The sequence below is a fragment of the Aspergillus ambiguus genome, assembly GCF_047715705.1.
Source record: "Aspergillus ambiguus strain CBS 117.58 unplaced genomic scaffold BDV59scaffold_2, whole genome shotgun sequence".
Lineage (NCBI taxonomy): Eukaryota > Fungi > Ascomycota > Eurotiomycetes > Eurotiales > Aspergillaceae > Aspergillus > Aspergillus ambiguus.
Window position 1 is genome coordinate 942,162 of NW_027395515.1, and position 25,167 is coordinate 967,328.

At 53.0% G+C, this 25,167-nt stretch overlaps 13 protein-coding genes across 13 annotated transcripts; 6 read left to right on the forward strand and 7 right to left on the reverse strand.

The window, feature by feature from the left end:
- The first annotated feature begins 288 nt into the window (after positions 1–288).
- On the forward strand, positions 289–2,157 carry BDV59DRAFT_168490 (Fig1 domain-containing protein). Its single transcript, XM_073688089.1, has 4 exons — positions 289–877; positions 942–1,010; positions 1,059–1,386; positions 1,445–2,157. Exons 1-4 carry the CDS (start codon positions 847–849, stop codon positions 1,821–1,823), a joined length of 807 nt encoding a protein of 268 aa, XP_073552522.1. The 5' UTR covers positions 289–846; the 3' UTR covers positions 1,824–2,157.
- On the forward strand, positions 1,771–2,174 carry BDV59DRAFT_49513 (uncharacterized protein). Its single transcript, XM_073696505.1, has one exon. The coding sequence runs from the start codon at positions 1,896–1,898 to the stop codon at positions 2,136–2,138; it is 243 nt and encodes an 80-aa protein (XP_073552523.1). The 5' UTR covers positions 1,771–1,895; the 3' UTR covers positions 2,139–2,174.
- On the reverse strand, positions 2,130–4,211 carry BDV59DRAFT_168491 (MFS transporter). Its single transcript, XM_073688090.1, has 3 exons — positions 3,696–4,211; positions 3,457–3,643; positions 2,130–3,399 (listed from the first exon to the last, which is right to left on the reverse strand). Exons 1-3 carry the CDS (start codon positions 4,011–4,013, stop codon positions 2,210–2,212), a joined length of 1,695 nt encoding a protein of 564 aa, XP_073552524.1. The 5' UTR covers positions 4,014–4,211; the 3' UTR covers positions 2,130–2,209.
- A 616-nt stretch (positions 4,212–4,827) lies between these two features.
- On the reverse strand, positions 4,828–5,497 carry BDV59DRAFT_168493 (uncharacterized protein). Its single transcript, XM_073688091.1, has one exon. The coding sequence runs from the start codon at positions 5,243–5,245 to the stop codon at positions 5,030–5,032; it is 216 nt and encodes a 71-aa protein (XP_073552525.1). The 5' UTR covers positions 5,246–5,497; the 3' UTR covers positions 4,828–5,029.
- Positions 5,193–7,131, reverse strand: BDV59DRAFT_49534 (ankyrin repeat domain-containing protein). The gene has a single exon (XM_073696506.1). The coding sequence runs from the start codon at positions 6,992–6,994 to the stop codon at positions 5,357–5,359; it is 1,638 nt and encodes a 545-aa protein (XP_073552526.1). The 5' UTR covers positions 6,995–7,131; the 3' UTR covers positions 5,193–5,356.
- Positions 7,132–7,833: 702 nt separating this feature from the next.
- On the reverse strand, positions 7,834–10,391 carry BDV59DRAFT_168497 (putative carboxylesterase). Its single transcript, XM_073688092.1, has 2 exons — positions 9,215–10,391; positions 7,834–9,149 (listed from the first exon to the last, which is right to left on the reverse strand). The coding sequence occupies exons 1-2, from the start codon at positions 10,172–10,174 to the stop codon at positions 8,010–8,012; spliced, it is 2,100 nt and encodes a 699-aa protein (XP_073552527.1). The 5' UTR covers positions 10,175–10,391; the 3' UTR covers positions 7,834–8,009.
- Positions 10,392–11,391: 1,000 nt separating this feature from the next.
- On the forward strand, positions 11,392–13,517 carry BDV59DRAFT_168499 (FAD binding domain-containing protein). The gene has a single exon (XM_073688093.1). The coding sequence runs from the start codon at positions 11,614–11,616 to the stop codon at positions 13,429–13,431; it is 1,818 nt and encodes a 605-aa protein (XP_073552528.1). The 5' UTR covers positions 11,392–11,613; the 3' UTR covers positions 13,432–13,517.
- On the reverse strand, positions 13,496–15,741 carry BDV59DRAFT_168501 (rRNA 2'-O-methyltransferase fibrillarin-like protein). Its single transcript, XM_073688094.1, has 4 exons — positions 15,377–15,741; positions 15,273–15,320; positions 14,763–15,213; positions 13,496–14,689 (listed from the first exon to the last, which is right to left on the reverse strand). The coding sequence occupies exons 1-4, from the start codon at positions 15,537–15,539 to the stop codon at positions 13,621–13,623; spliced, it is 1,731 nt and encodes a 576-aa protein (XP_073552529.1). The 5' UTR covers positions 15,540–15,741; the 3' UTR covers positions 13,496–13,620.
- On the forward strand, positions 15,667–17,023 carry BDV59DRAFT_49547 (RING finger domain protein). The gene is made up of 2 exons (XM_073696507.1): positions 15,667–16,024; positions 16,090–17,023. The coding sequence occupies exons 1-2, from the start codon at positions 15,814–15,816 to the stop codon at positions 16,944–16,946; spliced, it is 1,068 nt and encodes a 355-aa protein (XP_073552530.1). The 5' UTR covers positions 15,667–15,813; the 3' UTR covers positions 16,947–17,023.
- On the reverse strand, positions 17,024–18,810 carry sld2. Its single transcript, XM_073696508.1, has 2 exons — positions 18,616–18,810; positions 17,024–18,563 (listed from the first exon to the last, which is right to left on the reverse strand). The coding sequence occupies exons 1-2, from the start codon at positions 18,755–18,757 to the stop codon at positions 17,101–17,103; spliced, it is 1,605 nt and encodes a 534-aa protein (XP_073552531.1). The 5' UTR covers positions 18,758–18,810; the 3' UTR covers positions 17,024–17,100.
- Positions 18,811–18,920: 110 nt separating this feature from the next.
- On the reverse strand, positions 18,921–20,163 carry BDV59DRAFT_168504 (sucrase/ferredoxin-like domain-containing protein). The gene has a single exon (XM_073688095.1). The coding sequence runs from the start codon at positions 19,897–19,899 to the stop codon at positions 19,027–19,029; it is 873 nt and encodes a 290-aa protein (XP_073552532.1). The 5' UTR covers positions 19,900–20,163; the 3' UTR covers positions 18,921–19,026.
- A 227-nt stretch (positions 20,164–20,390) lies between these two features.
- BDV59DRAFT_190611 (putative C6 transcription factor) lies at positions 20,391–23,044 on the forward strand (the record flags this gene model as incomplete). The annotated part of the gene is made up of 5 exons (XM_073691773.1): positions 20,391–21,056; positions 21,129–22,407; positions 22,470–22,774; positions 22,828–22,917; positions 22,973–23,044. 5 exons carry the CDS (start codon positions 20,391–20,393, stop codon positions 23,042–23,044), a joined length of 2,412 nt encoding a protein of 803 aa, XP_073552533.1.
- A 541-nt stretch (positions 23,045–23,585) lies between these two features.
- On the forward strand, positions 23,586–24,926 carry BDV59DRAFT_49584 (endo 1,5-alpha-arabinase). Its single transcript, XM_073696509.1, has 2 exons — positions 23,586–24,725; positions 24,775–24,926. The coding sequence occupies exons 1-2, from the start codon at positions 23,717–23,719 to the stop codon at positions 24,840–24,842; spliced, it is 1,077 nt and encodes a 358-aa protein (XP_073552534.1). The 5' UTR covers positions 23,586–23,716; the 3' UTR covers positions 24,843–24,926.
- Positions 24,927–25,167: the final 241 nt, after the last annotated feature.

Genomic DNA, 25,167 nt, shown 5'->3' on the forward strand with positions numbered 1-25,167 from the left:
CTTGTGCCTGAAAATCGGGACGTCACGCGGTGTGAGGTCGAACGGGCACAATCTGAATCCCAAGCTGCCTCGATGTTGGGGTCTAGATCTGTATCTGTACCATCCGGGGCTGTCTGGGTCACGTGGGTCGATGGAGATCCCGCTAGTCCATATCGGGCGATGGTGGGCTCAGCGGGGCTGTGCTGTCCGAGTGGGGCAGGCGGTAAGGAGCGGTTACCTGGGAGATGGCGGGTGGGTAAACAAGCTACCGGGAATGGCCCAGCCTCTCGAATTCCATACTTCCACCACGATCACGACTGGGATACCTTCAACCAGCCACCAGACTATCCATCCAGTCTGGAAATTCGGAGGCAGGATACTATCTTGTGCTTGTGGCCCAACTGTGGACTTCTCCAGCTACGATCCCTCTCCTCCCTCCCTTCTGACCCTTTCCCTTCTCTCCCTTTCTAGCTTCTTCCTATCTACACTGTCCATTGTTCCTACACCCAGCCCCATCTCGGGCTTTTGCATGACGCAGTTTGCGCTCGTGGTGTTCTGACAATTCTCTTTTTATTGTTCAGGTCGTGGCTTTTGACGTGCGACGTACATTCTTTGCAATACATCTCATCTCCGCCCGCATACCAGACCGATTCGACGGAGCCTATCCACATTCCTTCACTTGTCGGTCTCGTCTGACAGCAGAACTTGGCGACATATTGAGAGACGTCCGGGCGAACCCCAATCGATAGACCGTTTCGACGAAATCGTGAACCACGCTCAAACTTACAACACTCCTTCTCGGGGTTCCGAGAAGCGAGTCCTCGACGGTGAAGGGAGAAAAGATCCAACTCCAGAGAACCGGCTAAAATGGCAAACGTTTTTATTACGGGGATAACCCGTAAGTATCTTCCTGCTCGATGTCAGTTCAGGACGACGTGGGTACTGACAAGGTGTAAATCAAGGGCTCATACCGTTGATCGGGTATCACCATGTTCTAATGATTATCATTGCAGTGGCCATAATTCTGCTGTGTAAGACCGCTTGCCCCAAATTCAATGGAATGTCACTAATCAATGTAGCTCTATTATTGGCCGGCTGTTCCTCATCCTCTCCGCAAATACCTAGCATCTTTCTGATCTCCATGTACTATGAGCGCTACAACCCGGTCTTTAATCTCGCCCAGGTGGATCCGGGCGTGGTTACTGCGACTGCGAACATTGTTGGAGGAGCAGAGATGGAGGTTCGCGTGGGTTACTTTGGTATCTGCGTGCAGCCCGACGGCGGGTCATACATCTGCAATTCCAATGCGACAGCGTTGGCTGAGATCGTCACTGTTGACCAGGACCCGTTGAACCTGATCTGGGTTGCATCGACCTTCAAGGATGCCGTTGTCTTCCCGTATCTGCTGTACGTATTATGTCCTGCACGCTTATCCCGGCAAGTTTGACTAACATGCTCTCTCTAGCATCATTGCCGTCATCCTCGCCTTTTTCTGCTTTGTCATACTAGCGACCTTCCCAGGATGGCACGAGGAAACCGACTCCCATAATTCCGAGCTCGAAGTGATGCCAATCCCTTCTCGACCCGTCTCCCAGGCTGCCTTGGCCCTGATCTTCGTTGCATCAGTGTTCGTGTTGGTCTCGGTATTATGGCAACATACAGCATCCGTCGCTGCCAGTACTGTCGCTCAAGATCTAGGCAACGGCAGTGTAAAGAGCGGTGTCGGTACTTCTGCAATGGTTCTCGGGTGGTTTGGGTTCGGCCTCATGGTTGTCGTGACGATTGGATTATTGGTGATGATTCTCAGCATCAGCCTATTCAAACAATTGACGGATGACAGCTGAGGAAATTGGGATACCAGGGAGGATATATTTTGATTTTGTTTTATTGATTTACGCACTTTGGACGGCACGGACATGAACGGCACACGAGTAATACGACAACGGGATCTGGGATTTATGAGGATAATGATCACGGCTTATTGCCGTTCATTACGGAATATTGGACTTTTTTCATCACATCTGTACATTCAGTTTTGTTTGGTTCTTGCCATTTGCTGTATAAAAGACGGATTTTTGTTTGTTTTGGCGAGAATTGGACTGGGACTATATTTTCACTTGAATGAATCAGAATCAACCCTAAGAGAAGGATGCATATAGATTGAATGAAAGGATCAACTCCAGCTTGGCTTTTGTAGATGATAGGTATGTTATAATGGTGTAAGCCAGCACTAAATATCATGTCGCGCAAATTTACTCGCCAGTCGAATTCTCTTTCCGTACTTCAACAACACAAACGGGTACGGCACAAAGAGTACGGTCAAGCATCCAAGAAGAGTACACGCCCACCCAACACCTAAGTTATGGAACATGGCCGTCGCGAAGAGCGGGAAACCGGCACCGAAACTCGAACGCATGAAATCGTTGCCAGCAAGCACGGACGCCGCATACTTGGGATAAGCATGCGCCTGGTAGCAGAAGATGCAGTTGAAGATGAGACAACCGCCGACGGCAAAGAACATCGAGGCGATGATTGGCACAATCCAGTGTACGCTGGCAAAGTTTCCCGTCCAGCCGAACCAGAACAGCGAGATAGGCAGCGCAAAGCAGCCGACACACGCCGGAGGGAGCTGTTTCTCCGGAGGGATATTCCCATTCTCATCAAAATACCTGCTTTGGTACTTGTACTTCCACCAGAAGTAGGCCGGGATGACGATGCAGATCGTCGATACCAGGATTCCCAGAAACGCCAATCCCGTCTGACCCTCGTTGAAACCGTGGATCTCGCTGAAGACGATAGGGAACGCCTCGAACCAGATATACAGGATGCCGTAGATGAGACTGATATACAGGTTCATTAGGAAGACGATCGGTTCAAGGAAGCACAGCTCAAACGGCCGCACCAGCGCCTCAAACAACACGTCTTTTGGCTTGACGGTCTTAAGCTCAATCTCCGCTTCACACATGTAGTTCTTGTTACCGGTGATTTGGCGCACCCGCCGCGCGCGCCGATACAGGATATTCGGTGCAAACGTCTCCGGCAGGAAAAAGAACAGCAACACCAGTGCAAGCCCGGAGATCCACATGATCTGCCAGATGGTCCAGGCCCAGCCCTTGGCTGGTGCAGCAAACCCACCCACCAGCGGGCCCAGCACGGGCGCAGAGATGGCGAAGCACCCCCAGATCGCGATCATATAATCGCGCACCCGTGGCGACCAGATATCGCCCATCGAGGCGGCGCCTGTCGCCAGCGCTGGCGAGCCGATAAATCCAGTGAGGAACCGGAACGCCAGCAGCATGCCGAAGTTTGTGGCGTAGATCACGGCGAACTGGAAGAAGACGAACACGAGCGTTGTGAGCACGTATGTCGGACTGCGGCCTATTGTGGGCAGCTCGGAGAGCGGAGACCACACCATCGGGCCTGGCGAGGTTAGTTGAGATGGATCGAGGAGGACGTGCGGTGATGCGAGGGACGTACCTAGGCCGTATCCGAAGACGAACAGCGTTAGTCCTAGGGTTGCTGCTACGCGGCTGACTCCGAATTGGTCGCAGACCCCCTGGATGCCCGGCGTGTAGATGGCAGAGCCGATGTAGACTGCAAAGGTCAATAGCCAGATAAGAGAGCTGACCATCCATTTCTTTGCGCTGCTCCAGTTTTGGGGGTTCTGCGGGAGGCTTGTCAGTCGGCGACACCTAGGATGAAGAGAGAAGCCGTACTTCGCTGTCATCTGGACCCGACCAGTCGATTACAATCGGCGCAGTAGACTTGTCCATCGGCTGATCTCCAAGAGTGGTGGAGACGGAAGACAGTCGACGTGCGGTTCGTGATGCCTGCGACATGACGGTGTACAGACCGAAGGCATCGGGTTCTTCTGTGCTTGCCAATGTTGCCGCCTCTTCATCTTTCACTTGATTCTCCGTTTTAAGATAGTTTGTCCAAGCGCCTGGGTCAGCTTCCTCGGGGTAAGGAAATAGATGTTTTCGACTGAATATACGCATCAGCTTGCCAAAGGCTGAGTCGCGAAGCGTCTCCATGTTTTGGGAGTTAGTGTATTGTCCCTTAAGAGGAGATCGTCTTTCAGATAGTCCTGGGAGGTATTGGGAACCGGCCTTCCCGGGACACCTAGGATATTTAAATCACCAATGCGCGTGGCAGTCATCGAAATATACTGGTAGACGTATCGGCTTAAGCTCAATGCCGTAATCCCGTATATCCGGCAGCATTTGTCGGCCGGAGACGTGGCGAACGGGTGAGCACGCAACGAAGAGAGTAAAAGGAAAAGAAAAAAAGAAAAGTATTCCAGCTACCTTATTAATGTTGAAGGTTAATGGCTTTCGCTTTCTCATCTTCGTGTCAGCAGGTCAGTACAATGCCGCTGTGGAATAATTTTATGGAATCCACCTCCTGACGTCACGACCTACCGAGCAAAAATCTACGGGCATGGTTCTAGTAGGTGAGCAGTGCCGCCCTGAGCTCGCGCGACGAAAGTCCACCATCATCAGTAGCTGGTATTATCCTAACTAAAGTTGGAGTAGACGCAAGCCCCGATCAGTGTTTTCTAAGTCATGAGCCAGGGCTCATTTTGTAGTGACTGAGCAGTCATTCCTCGCCTAGGGTTAATCGTCATTATAGATCGGAATAGTGATAGAAAATTCTCTTTTTATGACTCTCTAGAAGCTCTATCCACGATTTAAGCCTTATCGATAACTGTTTAGTGGGATCCCTAATCTATAAAGCTTTTATTTAATATCTAGTATATGATCTCTAGCTTCCCTTCTTTCAAAAAACTAGAAGGGGCCGAAAAGTACGTCAAGCTCTTCAACGTAATGCTTAATAAGATACTTATCCCCCAGTCGCATTAGACTTGAAAAACGTACGTACTATATCTAGAAGTCCCGAGCGTAACGCACCGAGATTCCAGATATCACCTTTCTTGCCCCATCGTGCTTGTAAAACTCGCACTTGGTCCTTGGCTGACCAAAAGGTGGATTTAGCAGATCCGAGTGTTCTGATTATTTCATATCTGTCATTTAGCACCTGTCCGACTTAATCACCTTGTGCTCTGTCCGCCATGGTTCAGGGGTATTTGAATGGACAAGAGGAAGATAATCCGAGAATCGGAGTAACCGCTTTTCCCGAGCACAGAGGAGCTTATGAGGCGTATATTCGGTGATTGGGAGGCAGCTACTGAGGTGGTCGAACTTGCTCTCCTGAGCAAGAGACTCAGGCTGGGCATCTGATTCAACACGGATGTCACCGATGCCATCAAAGGAGCATTATGCTGTGTGCAAATCGTGGAAAGAGATCTTCATGAAAAGCAATTGGTGTCTATTTCGCCAACTGTATCTGAGAATTCCCGAGACCTTCAAAGTCAAGGCTAAGATCTAGCTGCATTCGCCTCACTGCATCCACTAACGAAAAGCTGATAAATATCTTTGTCTTCTCGTCCTTCAGCATATGAAATTGGGGTTCGACCTTGATCGTCTTGGGACTTGCAGTCAACCTTTCCTGTCTCTAAAAGAAGTCGGACAGACTGGATATTCCCTGATTCCGAAGCATATGACAGTGGGCTTCGGCCATCCAAATCTCGCGAATCACAGTCAATTTGGCCAGTCTCTATCAGAAGCTTGATAGACTCGTGGTCGCCTTCTTCCGCTGCATATGAAAGCGGAGTCCGACCGTCAAGGTCCGGTTCATCTAGACGAACTTGTCCGCTTTCTATCAGAGGTCGGACAAAATCTGCGCCCAGTCCTTGTGCAGTCATGAAGGGTGTTTTGCCATTGTCATCAACTTCGTCAAGATCAATCTCTTGGCATTCAACCAGGATGTTCAAAAGGTGAACATAACTTGCTCTGAGAGCCTTTAGGTAGTCCCGGAAGAAGGGACAAGAAATAGTCGCAGGTGATTCTCCATGTGACAGAGTGAGCGAGCAAGTGTACATGAATCGGAAAAATGCCCCTTGAGCATCATTGTTCTTCGGATCAAGATAAATCATGTTTGAGTTCAAGAGCAGCTCTGCTGTAGCAGTATTGCCTGCTTCCACAGAATAAAAAAACGGGCTGCATCCCTCATCAGATTCCTGGTCAATTCCCACAACACCAGTTTCCAGAAGGAGTTTCGCAACAGCTGGTTTTGAGAACTCAGCAGCATATGAAAGTGGTGTCCGGCCATATCGATCCCTAGAGTTGGGATTGACCTTTCCAGTACCTAGGAGCACTTCAAGAATTGATGTATCCAGGGGAGTTTCTCGGCTACTGGGATCTCTCTTTCCCTCGCGGATATTTGTAAATTGCCCGGACAAACTGAGGTGGTTTGAGTGCTGGACGGACCATGAAAGTGGTGTTCGCCCATCATGGCAATGTGAATCAACATTGACTTTTCCGGAATTGACCAGGAGTTTCACCATTGCCAGGCTGCCAAACTGAACCGCATATGACAAGGGTGTCCGACCTTTATACTCAGGGAGGTCGATGTCCAATTTGCCTGAATTGACAAGAAGCTGTGCAATTTTCAAGTAGTCTCCTCTGATTGCACGGGAAAGAGGGGACAAGCTATCATAATCACACAGCCGATGATCAATCCATTTGGGCAAAGTCCCAAGATAAGACTGGTGCTGTTCAGAAACAGAGACAGAGTGATAATAGATGCGCTCTAGAGCTGTCCAATTGGCAGGCGAAGCTTCATCTTCTGTATCGTAGTTGGCGGCGAAATTTGCAGACTCAACTGCCAGGAGTCTTTCCACAGTTTTCTCCTGGCCATACTCTGCAGCCAGCGCAAGTGCCTCGCCTAGGGTTTTGGCACCCGTGTTGAGAGCATTTTCCAGCGTTTGGCTTTGGTTATTCAGAATAGCCCAGATAAGTGGCCAGCCATCACGACGTAGCATGCCTTGTTGGTACAGGCTGCAGTTCAGGGTCATGAACAGATGGCGGCTAGTCCGAAGAAGAGAATTCAGGTCCTTTCCTTCCAAGTTGCCTGCAACGAGGAACAGGATTTCGCTGGGTATAGTCGAGATCATTGTGCTGGACAGCTGTGGCAGAATCCTCAGAGAAACTGTTGCAAAGTCTGGATCGGCATTTATGCTACAGAAACAGAGGCCTGTGCATGGGCCTATGTTCCTTTGAGCTGCCGACGAAATGAGCAGTTCTGGTGCAGGTTCCGTAACGGCGCTGGACTGCGGAGAGGACCGAAGCGCTTAATCAGCGTAGGTAATGAAAGATGTCGGAATCCCAGAGCTCGAGCCGGCCTACCTATATACTGCCTAGTTATCTTTTTGCCGATTTCTTTTGTATTAGTCATTCAGCCTCTATAGATTGGCAGGCCCAGGGGGTTTATACACTGGTTTGATCATCTCAAATGGTTAACGCCTATAGTCACCCAAACTCTCTTGTCCACCGTGAAACTAATTATGTGAAGTGTGAATGCGTTACGACGATGGATTTCCTACATAGCTAAATGATCGTCCTAACGGGGTTATCGTCTTACCCATAAGATGAACTAGGAGGAATTCGAATCGGGACAGAAAGGTTTATCGCCTTAAGCCTTAACTGGACTATCGTACTATGCCTAATCGTCTCAACGCGGTTCTACCGTAATTTGTCCTTCTCTTCTTACGAGGTACAGCTTCTGCAGCCGCAGCCGCCCATAGTTGAATCGGAAACATTGCAGCCGGGAGCGCGATGGCTGTGGGGTAAAGTGCTGGTGCAGGAGGTAATGGCCTGGCCATCATCAACGGGTCTGGGTGGTGCTAGATTATGAGCCTACCTAGGTAGATTGCTCATACACATAAAGCCCCATGCATGACGCTTTGGGAGTTCTTATAGGAATGAATAGTCTACTGTAGTGTTTGAAGAGCAGTGTAGTGATCGAAGATATCTGTTGAAATTCCCGAATTGAACTTCCAGCATGGAAGTATCATAAGATTATATACTTGAATACGTCGAAAGCCTCACCCCCAGGCAAAATACTAATACACAACAAAAATATTCACAGACCAGCCACTCCAGCAGGCCGGACAAAGAAATATGCACAGTTCAATGAAAATAGTACGTGATCGGATATTGTAGGAACTCGCACTGCTTTAGATCCTGGAACGGCCCGCTAAAACTGGGATAGCTCAGCAACTGTATAGGGCCTTCCGAGTGGGACACCGGCTCCCACCGATCAAATTGAGTGACTGCGTCTAGCGTACTCTGATATCGGCGCGCCTCGAGATACTCGGCCGACGGATTGGGCTGACCCGAGCGGACAAACTCTGCAAAATAGGCGGAAAGCAGCTGGACCGTGTCCAGATCCATCCCGTCGCGGAGGGGTTCCAGGGTTCCGAATATCCAGGGTAGGTCAGAGCCGTGGATGCGGAAGTAGGGAAGGTCTGCGTCGCCGTGCGGAAATTCTGAGGTTGCGGCGTGGGCGCCCTGGTGCTCGGGGTAGTAATCGGCGGTGGTCGTTTCGATCTGATAATAGAAAGAAGGCTGGAAGACGCCCGACGCGACGCCGGCAAACATAGCTGCTTGGTTCACGCAGCGGAAATAGAGATCCGTCGCCACCCGCTGGGCGATGTCGAAGGAGTCGAGAGTAACGTTGCCCGACTCGTCGGACGGGAAGAGTCCAGAATCGATAATGCTCTGGGCTTGACTCTCGCCGATGCCCAGGGCTATCTGGATACCTTCTCGCAGGTTGCTGACTGGGGCTTCGGGGTACTTGGCCATGGGAGCGCCTTCGTCCGCCGTCGTCCCAAACATGACCGGAATGCTAGAGTTGCGCTTCTTTTCAATAAGGTCCATTTCTCTTTCAGTCACATAGTGCCCATCTTGGACTATATGTCGTGCGACGGCATCGAAGCCCACTAGACTCGATGCAGGGACTTGTTCCAGACACGAGGTTTGATCTTCCAAGTCCCCTGTGCTGCAGCCCGCCGCCGAGACGATGTGCTGACCAGCTAGGTCATAGGACTCGCGGATCGTCATGTATGAGCTGTATGTAGTAGGGTCGCTACTAGATAGTCCCAGTGCATCACCGCCGCCCATGGTTGACATCGCAATAGCTGCATGAAACAGACCGTCCGCTGGCGATGAGCCAAGCAGGGCTCGCACGGATGCTGCGCCTGCGGATTCACCCATGATGGTGATTCGATTTGGATCACCTCCGAATTGGGCGATGTTGTTCCTCGTCCACTGAGCTTTTTCATTAGTTACACGATACAGTAGAGCCCGAGAAACAGGCAGGGAGCACCAAGTACCTCGAGAGCGACCACCTGATCCCCGAGTCCAAAATTGCCGCGGATATCGGTGCCCGGAATGGCCAAAAATCCCAGCGTGGAAAGTCGGTAATTGATCGTGACAACCACAATGTCCTCCCGTGAGGCGAGATTCCCGCCATCAGTTAGAGGGTCTGCACCAGTACCGCTGGTAAAGCCGCCGCCATGAATCCAGAACAAGACGGGCTTCAGATTCTGTGTCATGCCTCTCTTGGGGATGTACGGCGTGTGGATGTTCAAGAAGAGGCAGTCTTCACTGCCACCCCCGGGCTGAGCGCAATTCGGGCCATATTCTGTCGCGTAAATGGTTTCTGACCTGCGCGAGTATGGCGTCGAGTACACGAACCGCTGCGGCCTGTCCGCATAGGGAATGCCTAAGAAACGGAACGATTTGCGATCGCGGATTCCGATATACATGTTGCTCTCGGCAGATACTCGAACCTCTTTGGGACCTACATGGGTGGTCGCTGTATCGTGGGTTATGCTTCCTGTGCTTGTCTGCGTGCACAAAACAGGAAATTGAAAACTGCGACGGGGGAAGGACAAGAAATCGAAATTCTCCGCGCCCTGGGCGACAGATAATACACCATCTCGGATGTAATAGCTGGCCGTGGTGTTGGCCCGGCCAGAGTAAGTCAAGTAGGCGAAGAGGCTTCTGAAATCGTCCTTGTGGTCGTCGATGGTTTGACGTGTGATTAAAGTCTCCCCGATCTCTTCGCAGGCTTCGCGAATGTCATGCTGTCCCATGGGATCCAACAGGATGGCACCGACATGGTAAGCATCGTCGGACGCGTTCAGGTTATTTTGATACAGGAACGTGAGCGATGTCCTCTCGTTGCTTGGGGGCCGATGGTCACCGGCAACTGCCGAGCCATGATGAGCTGGCCGACTCCATCCCAGGACAACGGGGAGGAGAGCCCCCAGGACGAGCAGACAGACCATACTATGTCGGGAGTTCTAGAAGTCCTTTCAGGTCATGGCCGGTGTTGTTGGAAACACGAAGGACCTTGTCCCCCTCGACGATCAGGAACAGCGCGCAGCATCCATCCCTTGCTGCGGCGCGCGGTGGATTTCCCTTGCGTCAATTGGCGCGGCATGGATTCTGGAAGCATTCCTGGGGACATTCCTGATTATATTAATAATGGCCGAGACACCGCAATCATTAGCGAAGGCGGTGGTTAATAACGGAAAATCCTACGGTTCCATCGCCGTCTTCGTTTAGCCCTCGCCGCCCAATGTCCACGGTGCAAATGGCTCCATGATGGCTGATGCCAAGGCCAGTTAACTGAAACTAGTGAAGAACCCTCAAACTGCGCCAGCAAAAACAAGCGATTGGACCCATCTGTCTCAGATTTTCGATTTTAGCCGGAGCCGGCCACGCTGAAGTCAACTCGTCAGAAGGTGCAATGTGTCCTGCGTCTTGTTTGTGTAAGATCCCCGGCAGATGTTAGGACAATGAAGATCATGCCTATCAATACCGAAAAGAGACTGAAAACAGCGGCCCTTGTCGGGTTATGGCGCTAATATTAGCGTCCGTTCCAACTGCCGTTGGCACAAGCATCGATCTACTCTGGGCTCTGTAGAAGAAGGCGATAGTAGCAGTAGGTAATCACTAAAGGGTCTTAAATGCATACTTATACTCTGCTTGCTTCTGCTGCGTCTTCCATTCAAATTGTCAACTTCAAAATATATCTAAAGACACGTTTTCTCGTCTCAGCGACTCAGCGCACGCTACGATCAGAGACGTTCTTGGAAGCTCCCCTCAGTCCTAGAACATAAAATGGTCCTCTATCGGAGTGTGCCAAGGATTTTCTAAGTCAGGAATCAGGCGTTTGAGACCACTGTGATAGGTAAACCCTAGAATACCCGAGAGGATGCTTGTATGGATTGTTGATGCGATAATTTTTTTGGGCCAAATTTCCTATACTTGTGTCTAACGTGTTAAAAGCACATGATGTCCAGCGCCAAATTGCTACGCTTGCTGCTGGACAAGGGTTAGGCGTGAACGTTGCTAAGTCGGTCCCAAAGAAACGGACTGCATCATTCGTACACATCCTAGCAAGCCAAAATATTCCCGGCCCAATGCATTGTCCGACAACAAACTTTTAGTGCGATAGGAAAGAAACAATGATGGAGTTGTGTGAGCTTCTCCCCTTGTACCTTATCGGATTTAACTAACACTCAGGTGAATGCCACTCGGAACATAGAACCCAAGGACCCCGTCGAGGGCCCCATCGAGGACCCCACTGAAGACCCCGCCGATAACCCCGCGATTATTAGGGTATTAGGGTATTTTGAAGAACCACGGATGGGTGGGCGGTAGAGAGCCACTACAAGCACATCGCCATTACAAAACAAGGGACAGTATACGGCAGAAGCCAATGCATCGCGTCATCATCATCGGAGGCGGCCCAGTTGGTCTCACTACTTCCATCGCGTTGTCGCAACAGAACATCCCCCACGTTTTATTCGAAAAACACCCATCGACGGCCATCTTCCCCAAGGCGGTCGGATTAAACCAGAGAACCATCGAGTTCTTCCGGTCACTGGGCCTCGAAGAAGAGGTGACTCGAGCGGCGGCTCCACCCGAGTCGGTCTCGCAGACCACCTGGTATACGAGTCTCGGGCCCAACGGCCAGGAAATTCTCACCCGCGATGCCTGGGGCGGGGGCCAATATGCTGATGAGTACGCCCGCAATAGCCCCTCGCGGTACTCAATCCTCCCGCAGATCCGTCTGGAGCCGATCTTGCATCGGCGGGCCCTTGAGTTGAACCCGGACGGAGTAATCAACAATGCCACTGTCGTTGGCGTGGAAGACCTCCCACATGGTGCGCGCGTCCATGTAAGGTTTACGTCCGATCAGTCTGACAATACCGTTCGCACCTTCGATGCGCAGTATGTCGTTGCCGCTGATGGTGGGCGAATGGTGGCTGACGCACTGGGGATAGCCGTCGCAGGGGAGCGTGATGTGATGGAGATGGTCTCCGGACACGTCCAAGCGCCGATAAGCCAATTCCATCCTCAGCCTGGTGCGCTCATTACCTGGTTCATTGACCCCGAGCTGGGGGGCAGTATCAACACGGGATATCTGTACCACCTGGGGCCGTATCCGGCACAGCCAGAGACGGAGGAATGGTTATTCGCCTGCGGCCTTTTGCCTGGGGAGTCCCGTGACTTCACAGAGGAAATGATGCTCGCGAGGCTTCATCGGACGTTGAAGATCCCAGAGCTGGAGGTGAAACTGAAGAGCATCAGCCATTGGAATGTCAACGCCGTCGTGGCGGAGCGATACCGTAGTCGAGGGGGCAGGGTATTCCTTGTTGGGGATGCTGCCCATCGGTTTCCCCCGTGGGGAGCGCTGGGTTTAAACACTGGTCTGCAGGATGTGCATAACCTAACGTGGAAGCTGGCTATGGTTCTTAGAGAGGGTTCCGTTATGGACGAACGGAAGGCGGATGCATTGCTGAACACATACGAGGCTGAACGCCGACCCATCGCTCAGCGGGCGGCTCACACGAGCCTGACCAATCTCCGAGCTCATGGATTGGCAATGGATCGAGCTCTGGGGATCCGACCCGAAGCGCCGCCTGCAGCTAATGTTCAGGCCTTGCAGGCATTTCTGGACAAAACGAATGCGGATGGTGACAATGCTCGTGCCGCGGTCGTGGAAGCGCAGCGCGTTATGGATACGGAATTCCACGCACCTGGGCTCGAGATTGGGTGGTTCTATGCCAACATGGACTGGCTCAAAGAAGGAATCCGATCTCGACATGGAGGTCAGATTAGAGAAGATGGCGAGTTTGATATCACGGATTATTATCCGTCGGCTCTCCCAGGCCATCACCTTCCACATAAGTGGATCCAGAATGCGACATCACAGATCTCGACTAGGGACTTGATGGTCAAAGACAAATGCGTCTTGATTGCAGCCGCGAGAGAGCCTTGGGATTCAGCGGCAAGCAGGTTGGTTCACGTAGACGTTCCCTCTGGTATTCTCATGGATCTTGACGGCGGCTGGAGGGATCTGACCGGACTGGATCGTCAAGGAGCAGTGCTCGTACGTCCTGATGGGATTGTGTTGTGGCGATTTCGTGAACATGACAGGATTACCAAAAGATTCATAGGCAATCCGGATGAGTTTGTCGGGTCGCTTCTTTTGTCGATACCACCAACGACCGAAGAACAGCACAGGGGTTGATAGCAGACTGCCCAAGGATGTAAATAGAGAGACACTAATAGGTAGGAAACTACACGAGCATATCATCGAGTCACAATTATATTAACTCCCACAAACACCAAACACACCACTGGATATAATACATAGAGACTAGTGCTTTTGCATTGGTTTCCAGGAGCCGCCGATGACGGAAGAAACAAGACAACAGGTCTAATAATCCATCACTGGTGCACCACCGGTGCCTGATCCAGGCTTTTCATCGTGGCCACCATCATATCCACCGTAGTCGTCTAAAGATTTATAACCGGGGGGAGGCCCGGCGTCACGCCCGCGGCCTCTGCCACGGCCACCGCCGCGGTTCTGGTGTCCTCGACCCCGTGGGCCTCCACGGCCACGACCACGGTGTGACCCACCGCGGCGTGGACCATCTTCATGATAGTTGTGCCGGTTGCCTCCATGACGTCTTCTCGAGACAGGTGGCTCATATCCACCATTACCCGACTGCGGATACAGGATATCATCATCCCGTTCTTGCTGCAGACGTCTTTTGTTGTTTTTGTTCAAGAATTGGCTCTCCCACTCGCCCTCGTTGGGATTCTCTTCCTCAACGCGCAAGATCACTTTCTCTCCGACGACGGTCTCCAGGGTCAGTGCGTTCTCAGCAGGGACTGGCTGCCAGGTCTGGATCTTGCCCACATCAATGGGACGTGCACCTCGGCGCACAGCTAGGACTACCACGGGCTCTGGATTTTCCGTGAAATACTTCTCTGTTGCGGGAACAGGAGACATCCGGGCCGCCCAAACCTTGTTATCATAGACCGCAATTCCCGTAACCTGCCAGTTTAGCTTTTTGCCAATGCCCCCAACTTTGTTGAGGATTGATCGTGGGGCAGGCCGAGGAGTAATTAGTACACTGTTAGCCATGTATTTCAAGTCATTGGATTCAGCAAGCCCTGGGGGCAGCATTGGGTTCAGCACTTGACTGATCAAGCGATTGGAGTCCGCATTAGAGATGAGATAGCCAGTGTAGAAGATGGTGCGTTTGATACGCAGTCGACCATAAGGCGACTTTGTGGCGTTTAGAGCAGGGTTTCGGATGGCCATGTTATGGGAGTTGATCATTCGCTGCACTTCAGCGGTCTCGATTACAGGGGAAAGATACATAGTCCCTTCAGCTACTTGGATCACATCCGCATTGAGCTGCTTCCTGGGAGCTGCATTCTGCATGGCCGGCAACCGGCGGTTGAGCTGTTCGAAGAACTCCCGAAACTGCTTCACACTGATAGAGGGTTAGCACGCAATAAATGGATAATAGAGGTCCAGCGCCAAGAGGGAGGGGGAAAAAAACTCACTGCTTCGGGCGGTCCTCGTAAACCCGGATCTCATCAGCCTGTTCGTAAGTGAAAATTAGGTCTTCCAGGAAAGCTTGCTTGAAATCCTTGGTTGTGGCAAAGCGTTCACTGTTTGGTCCGACTTCCGGCTTGAGACAGATCATGTCGAAGTCGAGTTTTCTGCTGTCCACGATGCGCTTGACCAGTGCCGAGAACCCGCTCTCACTGCGTCCAGTAAGAAGCACCGTCAAAGCATCCTTCTGTTTCATGCTCAGTTCGACCAGTTGTACGATATGTTCGTTCCACCACCCCTCCCAAGCTCGGAGCTCCTCCTTCTGGACGCCTTCCCCGGTGGCTGCGAGGATGTTCGGGTCATGCCACCATCCGCCGTCGACAAAGCTCTCCGCGGCTTGCAGGAACCCGATGGTCGGGCCGTTCCATAACTGAGGATTTGGAAGAGGGCTAAGGAATACTGGGATGCATTAACTCCGAGACTTTTTTGGGACGACTCGCCTTGGCGCTGATCCTTACATGTGTTATCGAAGTCGTAGACGTGCACCGCTTTTATCTGCGACACAGCTGGCGTATAGTTAGCCTATGGACGGGCGTTGCAAGGAGGCGCAGGGGCCACACACCAGGTAAATCCTTGTTGATAATGGACCAGCGCTTCATCCCGGTGATTGTATATGAGGGAGAATGTGGAGAGACGTTGTTTGCAGGACCACGCGTCATGGCTGTGGATTGAAGATACGAGGAGTAATGTGGAATTTCCGCAACGACGGCTTTCGCAGACCTCATGTTGGAGGAGAGCACAGGACGCCATGCAACGCGGAAACGACTTAGAGCATCATTTCCGGTCTGCGACGGAGGGAGAAGAGGGAAGTGGCGGTGGGGAGGATGGTGGAGGGGAGGAAAGTGGAAGATGAAGAAGTTGCGCCGCGGAGATTTTGCGGAGGCGAACGTGACTTGAGCTGCTGGTGATTTTCCCACCGCAACAACATCAGCGACTCTCCCCCATCCAACAACAACCATTTCCCCCGGATGAGCGCTTCAGTGGTCTGCTCCTAGTCTGATGTCGGACGATGTCGACCTACAGCAGGAGATTCTGCAACGTACTCTCCAGGAGGTAGCGCACGACCAGCCCAATGACGAGGTGGCTAATCCATGCGTCATCTGTCTGGAGCCAGTTTCAGAGACCGCCATCGCTGTCCCTTGTCGCCATGCGAATTTCGACTTCTTGTGTCTGTTGAGCTGGCTGGAACAGCGACGGAGCTGTCCTCTGTGTAGGTGATCTCCGCAAAGACCCTCGCTCTCCATCGATGTAGACTAACACTGCGCGCGCGCACAGGCAAGAGCGACATTACTTCCGTCAAGTATGACCTTGATCACCCGAATGGCCCCAAGGTCTATCAGCTTCCTGCCCTCCCTCCACCGTCCGACAATGGGCCGTCGTCTTCGCCGTCCATCCATCGATCGAGTCCAGGATTCCGTCGGGGGCTCCCTCGTCGCCGCCGCGGCCCCGAAGCTCCCCGAGCCCGACCGTCGCCCGACGATGCGCTTCTACGTCGACAAGAGGTCTACAGACGCCAGCTATACTCTCTAAGAGTGGGGTCCAATCGGTTGTCACAGTACCAGGAGCTCACCCCGGAGCGATTTAACCGGGAAGAAGAGCTGGTTTCCCGTGCCAGGAAGTGGATTCGGCGCGAGCTGCGAGTCTTTGCGTTCTTGAATGGAGACGCCGAAATGGAGTCGACGCGGGTGCCTCGTGCGGGCCAGCAGAGACTCGACAGTCGTCGTGGGAATAACGCGGAGTTTCTTCTGGAATACATCATTGCAATATTACGCACCGTGGACATTAAAGGAAGCGCCGGTCAGGCGGAGGAACTGCTGCGGGACTTCATCGGGAGAGAAAATGCGCGCCTATTTCTACATGAGCTGCAGGCCTGGCTTCGTAGTCCCTATATGTCGCTGGAGGACTGGGACCGCCACGTTCAGTACGAGGATACCGTATCGAGCACTACGCCGGCATCTGGATCGCGTGAATCAACAGCGACGCCTGTATATCGGAGTGACGGACGACCTCCCCGGGGCCGCGTATCGAAACCTCCTTATCATAGACGACCCTACGACGGCAGAAGATCGCGGGATGCGGCCGTACAGACGAGAAGGCTGCAGTATGCGCGGGACCGATACGTCCCCGATTAACGCATGTTACGATCTCTCCCTGTACAAAGCCTCTGAAGTTTATAAAGGATTCATAGATTGATGTAATGCGGACTAATATATGCTGACTATGGGATGGTATCTTGACTAATGCGTGTAACGGAGTCGTTTCTCGTAAAGTTCTCGCAGATGTATTTCAACGCCGACCAAAACGCCCTGCGCCTCGGCCTTTGCTGCCTCGATTGCGAATTTTTAAAGAGCGATAGTTCGCATGTGTCTCAGGATTAACCTTGCGAGGGCGAGCTGGTTTCTTCACAGTCTCTTGCACTGGAGGCTGAACCGGCTTTTCCGGGGGGTTCTTGGACGGAAGATTCTCACGCCCGATTGCTTCTTTCATCTTCTCCGTGAAACTCTTACTCTTCGTGCGCGGTCGCGACTGCTCCTCGTAATCGGCGTCTGAGTCGAGGTCCGGCTCTGAAATGGTGCGCAGCGACGTGGCATCGTCGCTATCGTAGGCATTTGCGGCATCCGGGTGCTGCGTCTCAGGGACCGCAGCAAGTTCATCCGTACTCTCATTCCCGGCCTCACTCACAGTATCCTCATACGTCCTGGGCGCTTGGGAGTTCGGCTTCGATTTGGCGACCACCGGCTTCATGTGCACTTTGCGCGTAGTCCGTTTCGGGCCCTTCTTTTTGAACAGCGGGCCAGCGTCATTCTCAGGAACTTGGCTGTCAGCCACCTCGACATTCATAGCCCCTTGTTCGGCCTCGATCTCGCGCAACACATCCATGTCATCCTGCATCCGCTCCTCCTCCATCTCACGGAGACCCTGTACCAACGCCGACAAGCCCTTCCCCACTAACCTGGGGGGCTTCCGCACGGCAATCGGGCTCAGCCCACCTGCATTCCCACCAGGCGCACCCGCCCCGTAGCGTCCAGAGTTGGACCGACGGAGAAATGAAGGCGTCTCCGACTCTGCAGGCTCAGGAACAGCGACATCCGCATCTGCCGGTTCCTCCGCGGCGGCTGCAGCCGCGTCGTTCTCATTCTCCATCATCGTCGCAAAGCGCCAGGTCGTCGGGGTCGCGAAGAGCGTCGACAGCATGAACTTCTTTCCCGACGATAGCGGCGTCCGCTCCATCCGGGGACTATCCTCATCCTCCTCGTCCTCCTCATCTTCTTCCGCAATGGTGTCCATTGCTGTTCGTCGTTTGGACGGGGTCTGCGCCGCGGCGCCCCGCACCGTCGCCAGTCGATTCGCCGAGGGCGTTGCGGTACTTCCTCCGGATTCTGAAAGGAGATCGAATAGACCCAGTGCTTTGCCGTCACGTTGGGGGGTCGGACCGATGGCAGTCTTCAGCGGCGACGAGGTCTGCTGGTGGGTGGATGGGCTGAAGAGACGGCGTAATGTGGAGGGGGAGTCATAGGGGTCGACCTGGGAGGGATGCGTTTCGGCACCTCTGGCCTTGGAGGGTGTCACGAAGACGCTCTTGGAGGACTTGCGGGGTGTCGTTATAGAGCGCGTGTTTTCTGGGCCGTCAGAGGGCGCGTGCTTGCGCTTTTTGGGCCGTTCTTGTAATTCTACCGACTCAGGATGGGGCGGCTTTCCGCGTGATGATTCGAGGGATTTGAGCCGGGAGTATTCCTTGTATTTTGCGGCTGGTTTGATCATGAGTCAGGTTCTTTGGTAGGTAAAGGAGAACTTGCATACCAATCTCCGGCACCTTCTTGATCTCGTTGCGATCGGCTTTGCGGCCACCATTGGCGGCGGCGAAGGCTCTCTCCCATTCTTTGAGCTCGGCGCGTAGGGTGACAGACTGGTTGGCGATCTCCGGGGGTTGCGTGGTTGCCATTATCTCATGTTGATGGGGGTATATTGGGGGGGAAAGGTGGATGTTGGATGTATGTTCGGGATGAAGGAGGAGCATTGGTGGTCGCCCCGTCGCGTCCGCGAAAACCAATTAACGCGGCGTGACACGCTACGTCACCGCCAAAGAGACTCCGCCCAAGGCTCAGATTGATTACTATGTTTGTGCCATCCATTATCGCTAATGCTATTCCGTATTACATCTCTAATGCGCTGATGTATTTTCGCTGAAATTTCCAATCGCCAGAACTCAAATCACCAACTCGTCAGTCCGCGCAAGTGGTCGAATCCTCCCCGTAGCTGGCTCTCCGGGTGGACCACCTTGCCTTGGAGAAGAGTATATTCGACTACTCCCTGGCAGTGTTCCGGCTTGACTCGCGCTAACCAGATCATCTGCTGTTCTTTCCGCCGGTAGACCAAGACGTTGGCGGCAAACTTGTGACCCCCGACATGCGAAACAAAGAAGATCCCTGCTCCCCCCGGACGCTGGTCGTCGGCGTCGCGGTATAGACCATGAGGGCGTAAGTGGCGCTCCAACTCCTTTTTGATTAAGGGGGCGGTTATCCCACAGCGCGCGTCGCGGCGTTTGTGAGAGCACAAGAGCACGACATAATCAAATTCGCAGGGTCGGGAACTCAGCCGTGACGTGATGGGCCGGTCTGATGGGGTGTCGATGAAGCAGTCAATGAGCTCCCGGACATCTCCCGGAGTGACTGCGTCGACGAAGGTGAAGGAAGGTAGGAGGAGGACGGTGGTTCCAGATTGGTCCTGTTGGGCGACATCGGAGTCACTCTGCGGGGGGGTCAGGTTCGAAGCGGACACCATGATTCGGCCCTGCTTGGATTTGGCGGACGAGCTATCCAAGGCTTCCATCAAGCTGCCCTTTTCCTGCTCGACCTTTGGGATCCAATCCGACCGACCCGTGGCGACGAGGACATGGGTGCTGAATTGCTTGATGTGGCCGTAGAGGGGCCGTGAGGATTCGATCTTGACCTTGGACGGGAAATGAACGGTGCAATCGGCACAATCGTTCTTGCAATCGGGACCGTCGTGAGCTGGGTCAACGGTGGGGAAGAGATAGTCCGTGGTGGATTGAGGGCTGCTGCGCCAGAGGAAAGACCGGAGCATGGTGGACACTCCGTTGGACGATCAACGGGTCTGGTGGGTTAGTGATAGAACCCTGGATGTGAGACATGGGGGAGGAAGATCGATTTATAGATGAACGAAGCGGATGAAGGCTGCCTGGCAGAAGGCGGTGATTGATTTCTTTGTATAGCTCGGAGCCGCAGATACTATACTACAACTTCGGGCAGAAACAAGCCGGAGATACCGAGAAGGGAAACCGCCGGGGGTTTCTTAACTCCGGCTGAGTCAGCCCCGGACAGACTCCGGGCCGCTAATCCCGATCAGGTAGTTACCCCCGGTGGGGATGCACACGTAAGCGGCCTCTTACCTAATCCAGACTGGCGATAAGTTTAACCAACCAACTAATGAAAGCGACGGCAGAGAAAAAGAGTTCGATCGACTACGGGGGAAGCCTAGTCGCGTCATGATATGTCGACGACCTCCCATCCCTCGTCGCATATCTGCCTCTTCCTGGTCTCAATTCGGTCTTCATCATGACGGACGTGCAACCGAATCCGCCTGCATCTCCTCCTCACCCGCAGGAACAGCCACGGGTCCGGAAGAGACGCCGTCGGACGGTGGCGTGTACCCAATGTCGCAGTAGGAAGCTCCGCTGTGATCGCGAATATCCGGTCTGCGGTCGATGTCAGAAGAGCAAAACGCCTTCGAAATGCACCTACGAAGATGGCTTTCTATGGCAGCAACCCAATACGGTGGTTTCGCCCGCATTCTCCGACCGAGGTCCCACCGCCATCGTGCAGTTACCTCCGGTTGATCGGGCGCATCCCACCCCAGACTCGGCGATAAGCAGCCTGCCGACTCGGCCTCAACTCTCCGCCAAGGAGATGCGACCCGGCGAGGAGAAGCGGGACCATTTCTTGGAAACCGTTCTGGGCGCCCCCAAGGCCGCCGTTGATCAAGAGCCGTATGTCAACCGGGAGGTCTTGCAGCGTCCCGCCCACCATCACCACCACCACCATCATCACCATAACCACCCGCATGATCCGGATCGGGGGAGTTCCTCGCATACGTCAAGTGATGAGGATGATCCGGTCTCGCCGTCTCAGCAGTTGGATATGGCCCCGCGGTTTCTGATGCGCGGAAGACAAACAAAAACGCGTTACAATGGTTCCGGCATGTTTGCCAACCTAATCGCGCAGGTAAGACTTGCGAGAGAGAGAGAGAGAGCGACGACGACGACGGTCAAGAAATATGACTGACCACACGATCAGTTCCCCGATATCAGGTCCTTCGCGGAGGATATCAGACAGACGAGTCCTCATCTGTCGGCTCTTCGTCCCGATCTCTTTCGGGTGAAAAAGGGACTATGGAAGAAGGTCCCCCTGAATACACCCTTCCCAGATCCGAATGCAGGGTCGTTGGTCCCCATGCTTCCATCCCGTCGAGTAGTAGACGAACTAGTAATGCTCTACTTTACCTACATTGAATCCACCCACCGCATTCTCCATGTCCCGTCCTTCCTCCGAGAGCTCGATGAGTTCTGGGCTCAGAAAGACGACCCCGATCAGGTCTCATGTCTCTTTGTGGTGCAGTTACTGTTGGTCTTGGCATGTGCATGGAACCTCGCGGATGTCGAGTCCCTCCAGATGAAGAACGAGGCGCATCTGACTTGTTACACCGCAGTGGAGTGGGTGCTGCATGCCGAAAAGTGGATCGAAAACGCCCAGATCAAGCGGCCTGATATCACCGCCCTGCGGGTGTATGTGCTTCTGATCATCGCCCAAAACATCCATGGAATGAAACGGAGCAAGGCCTGGCTGTCCATTGGATGTATTCTCAAGCAGGCCATGTTGAGCGGCTATCATCGTGATCCTAGCAAGTATACTAAGATCTCCGTGTTCAACAAGGAGATGCGTCGCCGGATCTGGGCCACGATCGTGGAGCTTGACCTTCAGGTTTCCATGGAGCGGGGCATGCCACCTTCGGTCGATGAGTCGGACTATGACACCGCGCCGCCGCGGAACATCAACGATAGTGACATCCAGGAGGCGAGCGAAGAGCTCCCGCCGGAGCGACCACTCACAGAGCTGACTGATTGCTCCTTCCAGTCCGTACTGCTCAAATCGCTGCCCCTAAGGCTGAAAGCGTGCGCGCTGATGCATTCACCACGGATTATCTGTCGCTACGAGGAGATCCTACGTATGGACTGGGAGCTCAATCGATACCTTTCGAAGATCCCGTCATGGCCCATATTGGGGATTGAAGATTTTCAATCCCAGCACAGAATGATCTTGATCAAGGCGCTCCTCGAAACTAAGATTGGCTACAGCCTTCTGTCAATCCATACACCATTTGCGATTGAAGCGCCTCGGGAGATACTCTTCGCCCCGTCGGCGCGAACTCGGCTGGAGGTGGCCACTATGATCCTGTCGATACAGAAGCGGCTTCACGAAACATCGAGACAGCTAGCGCTCTGTATCCTGGGCGATTGGACAGTCCAGGCTTATTGTTCAATCTGCCAGTTGCTCCACGAGGGAGATAGTGGTGCTGGTATGATGAAATTTCCTTTCTCGTGGGGTCGTTTTGACTAAAAAAATTTTTTTTTCTTCCAGGTTCACCCGTCACCTCTCTCACTAGAACGCTAATGGGCATGCCAGAGTCGCTGGTTGCTCTGGCAGAGACTATTCTAACATGTCTGGAGACGCGATGGCTCCTTGTGGTCAAGGGGGCCAAGGAGTACTTCTTCATGTCGACTTTATTGGCGTTGGCTAAGGTCACGCTCTGGCCTGGACAGGCCAATATGTATAAGCAAGAGGTGGTTAATCGGGTGATCTTTTTCGCACAGACGCTGTTTACGCGCCATGCGAATTGCTCTCATTTGGGAGAGTGGGGGATGGGAAACTTCAAGACGAATCAAGTGAGTGACTGCGTCGGCTATGATGGTCTCGGTGTTTTAACCGTATGTTTTAGGTTCCCAGTGTGAACCCCAGCACAAATATGCCGCCCTCTATGGTTCCAGACCTCGGGATGTGGCAACCAGCGGGAGGTTTTGGCGTCCCAGTAAGTTTTCCTAGGTTAATGTTCGTTGTAAGTGTCGCTCTAACTATGAAAACAGCAAGGAGAATTGGATCCCTTTTTGGATGCATTCGATTGGGCTGATCTGACGGGGATCACCTTTGAAAGCTGATGGATCAGATCTTCTTTTCTGGTAATGTATTTCGATTTCTCATGACTAGCCGTATATATCTATCGGAAGACTCCTCTCCATCCTGTAAATACTTATTCTGACAATGCCACTGTCTTCTCCCGTACCGTCTGATGAAAATAGGGATTATGGCGCAATCTGAGTTGCGGGTGAGATCAAGTTGCGATTCGATGATCGGCTGACGATCAACCGAGGGATTGATGGATGCCTAAGGGACGAAACGTTAACGCGAATTGACTCTGGACCCTGTAAGGGTCTCGCCGGCGTATTACCCCGTCCACCATGACGCCTGTTGACTGGTTGATTGGCGGCGATCTATAAATAATCCGAGCGCAATACATGCCGAATACCTCGAAATACCGCTGATAATGGAGTGGCTTGACTGGTGCCATCGCAGCATGCTTCGCCTCCCTTCGTCTGGCTTTTCCCTTCTTTTTATAGGACGATGATCGGCTTGCCTGTCAGCTTATCGAGGCTAAGACAGTTACAAACAAACGCCTTTTGGCTTTAAAAAAAGCAATGGCATATTTATACTCCACCGCCTCCTTGCGTCTCTGGCTTCTTTTCTTGATTTTTCTTGATCTTTCTTGTACCCTTTTTTGACGTCAACATATCGTCGTCCATTATTCTCCGTCTGTCATCCGTCGTCAATTCATGGTCACCCATGTCCTCTATACAATAACCCTCATGGTGCGACTCAACTGGATCCTCGGGATCCTTCTTTCATGGCGATGCGCTGTCAATGCTGCCCCGGCAGATTCGCCGATGCAGCCACCAGCCATCTTCTCCGAGACGACTCTATATCCGTTGCCAAACCCTGGCGATGTCGCAGTCCATGACCCTAACATAGTCCACCACAATGGAGCATATTACCTGTTTCGCGGCGGGGTACACATCCCCATTCTTAAAGCGACTAGTCTCGACGGGCCCTGGGACGGCATCGGGACCGTGCTCGACGGGCCCAGTCGCGTCAAGAAGGAAAACCGTACGCGGCCGTGGGCTCCAACCACAGTCGTGTACAACAATCGTTTCTACTGCTTCTACACTGTCAGTCGCCATGGTAGTCGCAACAGTGCCATTGGCGTCGCCTCGGCCGATTCGATCGAAGGGAACTGGACCGACCATGGTGAGCTGATCAGCACCGAGAAAGGCCCGCATGCCCACATCTGGCCGTACTCCAAGTCCAATGCCATTGACGCCGCCTTCATCACCGATCAGCAGTCTGGGAAGCCTTATCTTTTGTACGGGAGTTTCTGGCACGGCATCTTCCAGGTACCGTTGACGGATGACCTACTGTCCGTGGAGGACCCGGACCACCCCGATGCGAAGAACCTAGCATTTTTGCCCGACGAAAAAGTCATGCCTGAAGAGGGTTCATTCATGAGCTATCACGAGCCATATTATTATCTCTGGTTCAGCCATGGGAAATGCTGCCGGTTCCCGACCAAAGGGTTCCCAGTCTCGGGAAAGGAGTACGAGATTCGCGTAGGGCGATCGACGAATGTGCGCGGGCCTTTCATCGATAAGAATGGTGTTCCTCTGATGAAGGGAGGCGGCACGACCGTGTATGCCTCGAACCGGGGAGTTGTGTATGCGCCGGGTGGCGTCGGGGTCATATCGGGCAATGCGAGCAATGCGACCGATGTTTTGTATTATCACTACCGTACGTGGCTTTTCCCCCAGATTCTCGGCACAATACTAACATGTTGTAGTCAATACGTCCATCGGGTTTACGGATGATGTAAGTTACACGAGTGACCCCGGCACGGGGCGAAATTGACCGATGCAGGACGCACATCTCGGCTGGAATTACCTCGATTATGTGGACGGGTGGCCGGAGGCAAGGTCCGTCATCTGACTGACGCACTCTGACTTGGCACATGCTAATTGAAACAGGGCCTCGAAGAACAGCGCGTCGACGCTGCGGCCGGACTACCCCTTCACGATTATGACCATAATGTGTATGTGCTGCCCGCGTGTTCCGGTTTCTCCCAACCGATGGTCGTGGACCGAAGCTTACCTTGTCGATTTATTTTTCAGTAATCATAGGGTCCATATGGCTGCACTGGTAATGTGCATCGCTTGGGTAGGCCTTGATGTTCGAC